This window comes from Vigna unguiculata, chromosome 11 (genome assembly GCF_037176805.1).
Source record: "Vigna unguiculata cultivar grain cowpea cultivar isolate G323 ecotype 2 chromosome 11, ASM3717680v1, whole genome shotgun sequence".
NCBI lineage: Eukaryota > Viridiplantae > Streptophyta > Magnoliopsida > Fabales > Fabaceae > Vigna > Vigna unguiculata.
The window spans coordinates 36045159-36057874 of NC_140802.1; the positions used below are offsets into that span (position 1 = coordinate 36045159).

At 28.6% G+C, this 12716-nt stretch overlaps 1 protein-coding gene across 1 annotated transcript; it reads left to right on the plus strand.

Moving 5' to 3' along the window:
* The first annotated feature begins 5756 nt into the window (after window positions 1-5756).
* On the plus strand, window positions 5757-10193 carry LOC114170616 (wax ester synthase/diacylglycerol acyltransferase 4-like). The gene is made up of 5 exons (XM_085668736.1): window positions 5757-6013; window positions 6576-7136; window positions 7730-8083; window positions 9514-9651; window positions 9761-10193. Exons 1-5 carry the CDS (start codon window positions 5762-5764, stop codon window positions 9920-9922), a joined length of 1467 nt encoding a protein of 488 aa, XP_085524862.1. The 5' UTR covers window positions 5757-5761; the 3' UTR covers window positions 9923-10193.
* The last annotated feature ends 2523 nt before the right edge of the window (window positions 10194-12716 follow it).

Below are 12716 nucleotides of genomic sequence, written 5' to 3' on the forward strand. Positions count from 1 at the left end.
ATTGATAAGTTTGACATGACCAAGTTGAAATTTGTTTCACACCTTTGGGTCAACATTATAAGTTGAGTAATCAATAATTTCATAAAAGAGTGGAGGAGAAACATATATGAATGATATTTCATACGCAAATATTGTTGGCTTTGTGATGTATGTATTGTTTTATACTCTCCTTGACATAGTGCATGTTGTGATTATCGTAAGGAAGTTCATGTCAACTCATGGTTGAGCTCATTAACAAGCTCTTAAGTGGGTCCCCAGATACTTGAAGAGGTCACTTAAAAGGGCTCTAGTTTATGGTGGTGCTAGACATAAGACTAGTTGAAAAGCCCATCTACAAAAGGTAATAATTTTTTTGATAATTGAAGGCAATTACATTACCATGATAGAAGCGATGAAGGAAGTCTTGTTGTAGGGTCTAACCAAAGAGTTGGGCGGTAAGATTAGTTTATTGTGAAAAAATGAAACACATTGTTATCAAGATACACTTTGTAAAATAGGTGATTATTAGAAGATTTGTGAAGATGATAAAAGTGTGAACAAATCATAATTACTCTAACATGATTACAAAAGATTTGTCAAGCAACGTGTTCTTCTTTGTTTAGATTTAGTTCAGTTGATTAATGATTAAACTTGTGATGAACTTAGTGACAAATGAAATAAGTTTCACTTAAAATATTTGTTTTGAAACAAGATAAGTTTCTTTTGAAAGTTTTTTCAAAGTTAAAGTGGAAATTTGTTGAAAGTTGTTTCAATAAAATATGATCAACTCATTGTATAAGATCATCTAACGATGCGTGTGAGTCTACTCTTTAGTGGCAATTTGGTGAAAATTTATGATAAACTTAAGTGATGTTTGTCTTGTTTATTTATGTAATAGAAGTGTATCTAATAGACTTGTCTAGTAGAAGAACATTTATAGTGTTGTATAAATAAAAAATTTTTATGAAATATTATGGTGTGATATTATTGAATCTGCTATATTTGGCCTCGACCCAAATTTGGATGTATTCGATCGCGACCCAAATTTGGTCAAATTTGACAAAGTCGGCCTTAAACAAAATTTGGCCATATACGACCGAGTCAACCCAAATGAAATTTGGCCGTTTTCGGTTGAGACAGCCTCAATTGAAATTCGACTGAGTCGACTTCGACTGAAATTCGGCCAAGTCGGCCTCGACTGAATTTAGTCGAGTTGGTCGCGGACGAAATTTGGCCGAGTCAGTCTCAATCAAAATTTGGTCATATGTGACGAAATTTGGCCGAGTCGGCTACAACCAAAATTTAGTTATATTCAGTCGAGTTGGCCTCGACCAAAATATGACTGAATTCAGTCAAGTTGGACCCTGTCGAAATTTGGCCGAGACGACCCTAACCCAAATTTGACCGTATTCAAATTTTTTAAATTTCTTTTATAAAAAATAAATTTTAGATTTTGAACTTGATCCAAATATTTTGATTTAGATTTAAATTTTGATCTAAATATTTGGATATAAATTTAAAAAAGTTTCAACCAATTTTAAAGAAAAGAATGGATTTAGATTCAAAATCCAATTCATAATTACCCGTAAGTATTGTTGTCGTGCTAATTATTTAGAATAGAGATTTGTTCAATAATTTTGGGTTAGCTAGTAGTCATTATAGGGCCGTTTGGTCATTACCGATTACCCAATACCAAGAGATAATTAAATTAATTAATTCGTCCATATTGATATGTCATGGGTTATATTGATGACCATGTTTATGATACTCATCATTATTCGTCATTTTTTCCGATGGAATTGAATGAACAAATAATATGCATCCCCACACTATTAAAGGAATTCCAAATATAAGCTTCACCATTTAATTCAAATAATTAATCAACTCAAAAGATTAAAAAAAAATTAAAAGCCAGCCAAATTAGTCAAGAATATGGTCATGTTCATATATGTTCATATATATATATATATATATATATATATATATATATATATATATATATATATATATATATATACTTATTCAACATGCATTTGGATTCATTAAGTCTCATTTGACTTTGACATTTAATTTCAAAACTGTTTTTTTCATCCTAATAAAAACATTGAACTTGGGTTTAAATAAAGAATTTTAACAATTTAAAAAAAATTAAAATACTAAATTGTTTGTAATTGAATTCTTAGTTGGATAAATTCAACTCTATCTTAACTAGACTTTTAATATGATATCACTCGTCTTAATTTTTTATAAATAAATAAATTATTTTCTTAAATTATCTTGTCCAAACGTTAAACTTTGATAAACTGAATTAATCCAATAAAAATAGATAATATGTCAAAAGTAAAAAAAAAAATTAAAAGTTAGTCTTTTATAAGATTATGTCAATAAATATATTTTCATTTATAAATTTATAACATATCTTATTTATATATATATATATATATATATATATATGAATAAGTGATACCCAAATAATTTTTTGATTAAAAATATAATCATTATGGTCTTTTAATTTAGCTTTAGTAATATAGATTTCAAGAGTTATATCATTATGTTATATAATAGCTTATAAATAAAAACATTAAATTAAGGATGTCAAAAAAAGTCATACCTGTGGTATCCATGGATAAAACCTTCATCGGTAAAAAATGAATATTGAAAATGGATATCTACGAGTAATATAGATTTCAGGAATTATATAGTTTTAGTAATATAAATTTCAAGAGTTATGTCATTATTTGTTATATAATAGCTTATAAATAAAAATATTAAATTAGGGATCTCAAAAATATTTGTATCTGCAGTATCCGCGGATAAAACTTGCATGGGTAGGAAATGAATATTGTAATTGGATATCTGCGAGTAACGGGTACAAGTATTTTTTATACCAGCATGTTAACGGGACAGTACAGGTATCACAGTATCCATACCTGTGGATACCCGTACCTGCTATATTATAATTTAAATTAAAAAAAAACCATGATTAAAATATTAAACATTGATTTTGAATGAGTTATTTTTTATTAATTTATTTGAAAAAAAATCTTCGTTTCTTTGTAAAATGCCATACAACACTATTTAAATGGATTATTTGAACTTTGTTTGAAATTTATGAATGTGTATTGTATTTTATTTAAATTTATTGTTAAAATATGTTGTTAAATATTTTTTTTTTTTAAATACCCCATGAATATCTGTGAATAATAAAAAAAATATGTGGGTACCCGCATAATGGATACTCGCACAAATACGGAGACAAGTACGAGACATATATTTATCGAGTGGATAGGGTACGAGTGAGCTACTACCTATAATTAAGGATGTGAAAAAAAATCCATACCCATGGGTATCCATAGATAAAACCCAAAACAGGTAGGAAATGGATACCAGCGGGTAATGGGTACAGATATTTTTAATACCCACATGTTAACGGGGCGGGTACGGGTATCATAATATTTGTACCCGTGGATATCCGTACCCGCTATACTCTAATTTAAATTTAAAAAAATAAGAAAAAACATGATTAAAATATTAACATATTGATTTTCAATGAGTTATTTGTTTATCAAATAGTTTTAAAAAAAATTCATTTCTTTGTAAATTGTCATTCAATACTATTTAAATGGGTTATTTGGACTTTGTTTAAAATTTATAAATGTTATGTATTGCATTTTATTTGAATTTACGATTAAAATATGTTATTAAATATTTATTTTTATTTTTTGTAAATACTCGCGGGTACCCGTGGATATCTATGGATATTAAAAAATTAAGCGGGTACCCGTATAACGGATACCCGACGGATATGGATACGGGTACGGGACATATATTTATCTAGCGAGTAGGGTACGGGGGAGCTACTACCCGTACCCTACCCACCTTGTTGACATCCTTACTTATACCCTACATTCCCAATTGACATCCCTAAGTTAAATATGCTTTTGGTTTCTTAATTTTAGTGAAAATTGAAATTAGTCTCTTTGAAACTTTGACCCAATTTTGTCCCTCAACTCTAGAGCTACGTGAATTTGGTCCTTTTAACATAATTTTTTAAAGTTTATTTGATGTTTCAAACACGTTTCATGATAACATTCGAGTTGTTTATAACTTTCATATATTTCTTGTTCAATATTATTTGAGAAATGCGTTTGAAACGTCAAATAAACTTAACAAAATTTGGTTAAAAGAACTAAATTCACGTAATTTTAAAGTTGAGGACTAAATTTGACTAAAGTTTCTGAAAAAAATTAATTTTAATTTTTTCTAAAAGTTGAGGACTAAATTTGACTAAAGTTTCTAAAAAAAATTAATTTTAATTTTCTCTAAAAGTTGAGAGAGAGAAATATTTAACCCTAAATAAAATAATATTTAGTATTTTAAAAGGTTTCTATCATGTTTTCTGTAACAAAAGAATATTAAAGCTATGTATGAATCGATGAAATCAATATCGCTTTAGATTGTATGGCATAGAACGTGAACGAAAACAAGTAAATAAAAATAAGAAAATCTAATAAATTAAATGGTTTTTCTCTTTAATACACCCAATCTAATTTCTGTACTCGAATTCTTTTGTACACATGCTGGCAACTACTTTTATTTTGTCTTGATTCACCTGCAGACAACCCTACATCTATAGCATGAACTTGTGGTACAAAATCATGACACGTAAAGTATTTTATTTCATAAAAAATAAAAAATATGGAAGAAAGTATTTTAACGCCATCTTCTTTACAAAAAAAACTTAATACTGCTGTATTTAATATTAAAATGTTAAAAACAACATAATTAATTTAAACATAAATCATATTATTTAACGAAAAGATATTAAAAATAATTATAAAGTAAATTATAACTATCTTCTAATTATTCCTGTGCATCCTCAGGAATATCTTCCATCAACTAATTCCACAGTTTTTTTTTTCTATTTTCTAATTTATGGTAAAATTAATAACAATTTTTTTTTATTGTAACATTATCGAACTTTTTCATCTTCTAATTGATAATAATTTGTTTTCCTCCACTTATATTAGCAAAAAAGCCTCTTCATTATTATGTGTACTTTTGGTTGTGTTTAATCACTTTATTATTAGTTTTGAGAAATTTTGAGATAGGAAGTATGTATTGTGGTTTTTGTGTATTTTAAGAGACATTGAGTGGTGGGTGGAGTTTGCAAACAAGTTGAGATATGCGATTAAGTTTTCTTTGAACTTTTTGGATACGTTTCAATTAAGATTTTGGTTAGCTTTTTATACTCTTTTTTCAAAACCCAATATTACTATGTATTATATGAAATTTGAGTTAAGCTAATTTTAATGATATAAGCATTTTAAGATTTTTCATAGATTAATTTTCTTTAGCCACACTAAAAAAAAAATCACGTCACTTTATTACCTTTTTAAAATACAATCTCGACAAATTAACCAATTATGTTTCAAGTATGGTGATGCTAAACTTTAGTGGAAACAAAATTCGATGAAAATGATACTCTTTTTCTTTTGTTTCATTAAATTATAGTGTAACAATTTTGTATTTTAAATTTATTTTTTGAAACTATACATCGTTCGTCATAATTGGATATATCCATATCAACGAACAGACTTTTCCATTCTGATCTAAAATGGCTCAATAATTATTGGCCATGGCATTATTTCAAACTCAAAACCCATACATTTTTCATCAACAATGTGAAAGCAATGGATTTGGCACCATCATTAATGCATCAAACAACAGTTGGCAGTTCTACATCTTATACAAACAACAATGGTGATGCTATATATTGATCATGTATTGGCTTGGCTTAGCATCCAAAAACAACATTTTCTCAAGTCTTATACAATTTCACTCTCTAATGGATGAATCATATGAAGAAGTTGAAGAAGCAGTGAGTCCCCCAGGTCAATATTTCAACAGTTCAGTGATATGTTCCTATGTTTTTGGCTTTCTTGAAATCGCAATTCCAATTGATGACTCAAAGATCATACCTTTGATTAAAGATGTCTTCCTCCCCATCAACCCACGTTTCTCCTCTATCATGGTTCTTTTCTCTTCCATCCTTTACTTTTTTTATAATTGCATTTTACATTTATTTTGGGAATATATACTTTGTTTTTTTAAAGTATCACATGCTAACATACAAACATTATTGGATGTATATGATCCTCGCTTTCCTTCTTTTAGTACATAAAAAGAATGTCGCATATAATGATAAAAAAAATAATAATAAAATTATTCACTTAAGTTAGTGACAAAAGTATAAAAATGGTGTAATTTTCTTTTTAAATTATTGGAGTAGGCACATTTCAAAATATTTTTGAAAATTGACAAGTCATGTCAGTTTAGTATGATTGATTTTAAGTGAAGAAGTTGTGCTAACTTGATACGACTTTAGTATATTTTAATATAAACTAAGTTAGGAGTCGTGTCAAACTAGTATGACTTCTTCATAACATCCTATTAATCCGATAAGACTTGTTCATTTTCGTAAATTTTAACAGTTATGAAAAAAAAGTACCTAGTATTTTTTGTCTAAATTATTAGCACCAATTTCAAATTAGTAATATTATGTTTTTATTTTTGAATTGATTGCTTCACTAAAGATAACAAACGAAGATGGTAAAAGGAGATGGAAAAGGGTAGAAGTGAAGTCAGAAGAGCATGTAAAGATTCCCAAATTTCCAGAATCTGAATTATATGATCACTATTTTGATGACTATGTGACAAGGATTTTGATTGAAAGAACACCTCAAAACAAACCACTGTGGGAAATTCATATTATTAAGTATCCAACTAGCAATGCTACAAGCACAATAATTTTCAAGCTTCATCATGCTCTTGGAGATGGTTACTCCCTTATGGCTGCTCTTCTTTCTTGTCTTCAAAGAATTGATGACCCTTCTCTTCCACTAACTTTTCCTTCAAGAGCATCAAGTTCACAGGGTTCAAAGAAAAACATGATTCAAAAGTTGCCTTCTTTTATTTCTTCCTTTTTATACTCCATGTCAGATTTTGGATCTAGCTTGGTGAAGACAAGAATGTTTGTAGATGACAAAACACCCATAAGATCTGGATATGAAGGAACTGAGTCTATGCCTTATGCCATGTCAAGCATATCACTATCTCTTGATCATGTCAAAGCAATCAAAACCAAGCTCAGAGTGGTAAGTTAGATTATCCATTAATATGAAAAAAAGATTTTGTATTCTTTTATATAAGTTTTTATGAAACCTAAAGGTTTTATTTTCTAGAATTAAATATATTTGTAGTCCCTAAATTTAAACGTGAAATTAGGAATTGTTTTTGTCCCAAAATTTCATACATTTTTGTCCCCAAACTTTAAAAATGAATGAATATAGTCTTTTTAACTTACCACGTTAAACCATTTTTACTTATTAAACGACATTCCAAATTGACATTTGAGTTGAAATGTGTCAAACGGAATAAACAACTCAAGTGTCGATCTGAAACGTCGTTTGACACAGTAAAAAAGTTTAATGCAATTATGCTAGAATAACTACATTTGTTTATTTTTAATGTTTGAGACTAAACTATATCAAAGTTTGGACACGAACGAATTCCAATTTTACATCAAAATTTAAGAAATAAAAATATATTTAATCCTATTTTTTAATCAATTGAGATGACTTTGGATATGAAATAAGTCGAGTTGGAAAGGAAATACTCACTTGTTCAAACTTGTTTCTTATATGACTACGTGGTTTGAAATACTTGATTTTTTTTTGCATGTATGTAGACAATAAATGATGTGATGACTGGGATGATTTTCTATGGGATTCGATTGTACATGCAAGAGATTGACTGCATGGCTAGAAAAGCAAAATCCACTGCTGTGGTAATGCTCAACACAAGAAATGTTAAAGGGTACCAATCGGTGAAGGAGATGCAAAATTCAAAGGTGAAAGGTTTATGGGGGAATAAAATTTCTTTCTTACAAATAACTATTCCAAAGCTTAGTCAATCAAAAAACGACAACCCTCTTGAGTTTGTTTGGAATGCCAGAAAACTTATAAAGAAAAAGAGACGTTCTTTCAGTGTTTATCTGACAGGTTTGCTCTTAGATTTGGAGATGAAGTTAAGAGGCTACGAGGTATGTATATGTAATTTAGGTGGTGTTTAATTTTATAAAAATATTTTGGGGTTCTTTTCACTTCTTTTTCATTCATTTTATTAATAAATTTTGTATGGTCAAATTTATAACACAAGTTATCATATATAAGTATTCTTTTTTTATAAATAATATAATGAATTATTTTTAACTAAAATTAAATTATAAATTTAGATATATTATAAGGTGTGAAGTTGATTTTAATCTTAATTAAGTTTTATATCTTTCATAAATTTGTGTGTTTTCAATTAAGATTTTATTATTTTTTCTTTGTTTATTTAGTATTCAAAAAATTTATATTTTTTAATTGAGTTCTTTTTCATTAATTAGGTGACATGACTATTGTCCGATTATGTTTTTTTAGTTTGTTTGTATGTTTTAAGGAAAATACATTGTAATAATATTGTGATTGTAAAATGATAAGTAATTTTTTATTATTTCTACTGAAAAAGTGTCGGATGATAAGAGATTGTTCGAGTCACCGACATAATGAAAACCGTCCTTTGATCAAGTGACGACAGGAATGTTATCGAAAAGTACGATGATCTTGTTATTAAACATATTTTCAACGAAAATAATAAAAATTACTTGTCATTTTGTAATAATTTCAATATCATTTTATATTAATTACAAAATCTTTTATTTTTAATCACGTGAAGACAAATAAAAAAATGATAAGAAAAAAAAATAATAGTCATATCACTCATTTAATATAAAAATAAAAATTAAACAACAATACTCAATTCAAAAAATAAAAATAATACTCAATAAACCAATTAAATTTATTAGAGACTAGATTAAAAAGACCAAAATTTAAATAGGTGTTAATTTTTTTAGAGAGAATGAATTTTTTCTTTAAATAATATATATATATATATATATATATATATATATATATTTTGTTCTTCAAAATAATCATAAACTAAAAAAAAAAAGACATAAAACCTTATTAAAATAATTTGAGGCTAGGTTGAATAACTGCCAATAAAATAAATCAGTTTTATTTCGAAAAAAAAAAGGGTTTGTTAAACAAATATAAACTAGTTTATATTCTTTAATTACTTTAGCTATTTAACATCAAAAATCATTTCTTAATTTGTAAAATCTAACCCTAAAACAACCCCATATTGTATGAAGAATCACCCTAAATTGTTAGAATGTAACTTCTCTGCCATATTCTATTCCATTGGTCTAAAATCATGTACAAGTGCACCATCCCATGATAGTGATAAAAGATGTATATAATAACTTTTTCAACAGTTATAATAAGAATTTTATGAGGTATAGTAATTTATAATATTATGACATGTATATTTGCTTTTTGTAAAAGGTTAAAAGACTTCTTTATCTATTCCATCCTTATTGTTGATAAAAGAAAAAATGGTTCTAATTTTTTTATGTTGGTGCCTTAGGCTGTGGCTAAAATCATCTACAACACTCTAGGAAACTCCAGTGTTGTTATATCCAACATTTTTGGGCCAATGGAACAAATGGCTCTAGAAAATCATCCTATAAGTGGTTTATATTTCACTGTGACTGGTGGACCTGAGGTATTTATTGAACTACTCAATTGTTTTTGGAACTTAAATTCATTCACATAAGAAAATGCATCAAAACCACTAACTTTATAGGTTCTTACATGTTTTTGTGTGTTGACAGAATATAGACATAACTATTATGAGCTATGCGAAAGTGTTGAGAATCACCTTCACAACACTAAAGGGATTCATTGATGAACAGAAGTTCAAGTTGTGCATTGAGAAAGCCTTTGATGTGATATCCAAAGCTGCCATGGAGATTTCTCAAACACCCAACAAATAATTGAGACAAATATATTTGTGACATTGTCATTGCACAATGAGTCACACATTCAAGTTAAAGCATGTAGCTACTTATTTATTGGACCTTAGTTTTTAAGACATTGAATCTTCCCTTTTCTTTTTATGAAAGTGAAATATGAATGCTAAGGCAATGGAGATATAGAAATCATGTGGAATCATTAAAATGTGGTTGCTCTTACTTTTCAAAATCTTGCCACGTTACATTCACCATTTATTTTGGTGTGGAAATTCTATTTATTTTTATAATTAAATTTTATTTTTGTCAAGTCTATGTTGAATAAAATGAAGTTATGAAGGAAAAGTTTACATGCAATAATAATTTGCATACCCAATATTTTATTAATTTCATAATCAAATCAATGGGATGCATGTATAATTCAAATTTCAAAGAATACGTTTCATTTAATGAAATGCATTCACTAATATAATAGCGACCAAATATTTTCTATCTATTGTGAGATGTGTGTAATTGTCATGGCTATAAGGATAGATGATGAGTCTCCATTTGCGAGTTTGCTGGAACGAGGAAGCTCCATGGATGAGTAGTGGAAGCAATGTAGCATAAATGATGATTCAATGTGATGAATTTGATTGGTGAAGGTAGAACTCTAAGAAGGTTAGGTCAATCTTAGAGGAAGACGGTTAGAGGAGGTCTCTAAGGGAAGCTCTAGCAAGTGACTTTCAAATGTAAGTTGTGGAATGATCTCCACAACATAACATTAGCATTCAAAAGTGAGTTTTACAATGGCTGGAGGCCTTCCTTTATAGGAGAAGGAAGCTTCAAGACTCGACCAAAAGTGGCACCTAAAGGAATTGAAATTCCTTACATGTTCTAGGGTTCTTATTAAAGTTTAGACTTGTCGCTAAGATATTAGGACTTGTTACATAATGGTGTGAATACTAGAGTCAGGAATTAGAAATATATTGTTAGTGTTTTCATATTGATTTCATGCATGAAACCCAATCCCAATGAAGCTTTTATTTTATATTTTTCTCAATCAAGCTATTTATTTTCATTGTGCCAATCTTTGTTTATTCTTCACATTTCCATTCTGAATTTATTTTTAATTAAACCAACAAATGTTTTGTACTTTATACCTTTATTAGTAAACAACCAATTAAATTTAAATTACATTAGTCCCAGTGGGAGACGATATATGGACTTGTCCACTGTATTACTTGTACGATTTGGGACATTTGCCAACATGTAACAACTCAATTTTGCAAACAACTCACACTTAGGCTCAATTTCAACTTTAAATCAACTTGCAAGTGTATATATCATGTTCAAGCAAATGATTCAACTTGAAAGTGGAAGAAAAATGTTCTAAATCTCTTGAACTAGACATAGAAACTAATAAAATTATTTTTGAATTTTGGTAATGATCTAATAGCAAAAGAAGCATTCAACACATGAAGAACTACAACATGTAATTCGATTTTTCATGTTTAAACATAGAAAAAAATTGTGAAATTTTGTAGGACTAATTCTAAGGAATTATGAACATCCAAAGGACTAAACAAAGACTCTAAACATACTTGAGAGTGGTAGCCTTGCCTCCATTTAGGTTAGAACTCAATAAATTCTAAACTCATGTTATTTCCTTTTTGTTTTCTAGGTTTACTCTTGGACACTCATGGATTTATATTGACACCCTTTTTGGATGAGAAGAGTCTTAGGACTCATGACCCAACACATAGCTTACTCTTGGATACTCTTTGTCTTATGTTGGAACCTTTTATGAAGGGAGGAGCTTTGGATCAAAGTCCTAACACCATGTTTTCTCATGAGCATCTTCTTTTTCATGATGGAAACTTTTTTTTGGAGGAGAGGAACTTTAAACCTTGGGCCAACATCTTGTGGCTGACCTAAAAGTCAAGAAAGGTAATCTTTGACCTTTTAGAAGTAGATAGGCACACACTTAACCTTTAAGGCTAGGGTAGCCATCTTCCTTATAGCCATGGGTTCTAGAATGCATTGTACTTACCTCTAGGTACTTTTCCTATGCTAAATAAGAGGACTTCCCCACATATGTAAAGGGGGAAACTTTTTTAGTAATATACAATTTTTTTCAGCTATGAGAGTGTTATCTTCTTAAGTGTTCCCTTCTCTTATTCTTATCTTAAACCTTGGTTCAAGTGATAACAACCACCTCTCTTATATCAATCCAATTATTATTTATAAAGATGTAATTGTTCATGTCCTGGGAGTACTCTTAAATGAAACTTTAGGTTCATTCTTGGCACCTAGAGCCTAAGATCATCAAACTTCAGTATGATTCCTTAGGGACTAGTTGAATGAATCACTTTCATTAATATTTGGACTATATAATCAGCTAGAGCCTTAGATTTATTCTTAGAATCTAAAAGTAAAGGGAGAATCAGTTGGACCACAACTTGGAATCAATTCCCACTTAATCCTAATAGAGGCTTAGCTCCTTATAATGAGCATAAACAATGCTTTGAATAGTCATGCTCATTAATGCATGGATACGTGGATCTACATTGCATGTCCGTATCCAATACGTACTTGACATGAATTCGTCCTTATTCATTCAAAATTCGCATCATGCATTCAAATGCAATTCATAGAATTCTTGGTATCACTAGTGCACATATTTTATTAATATCTCAATTCAATTTTTCTTTTATTTATTACGAGATTTTTATTTTATTTTTGTTAACATTACTACCTTTATATTAACAACCAAATACACAATACTAACAATAAGTAAAAACATATTTGTAAGACTCGAGGAATTTAAATAATTCTT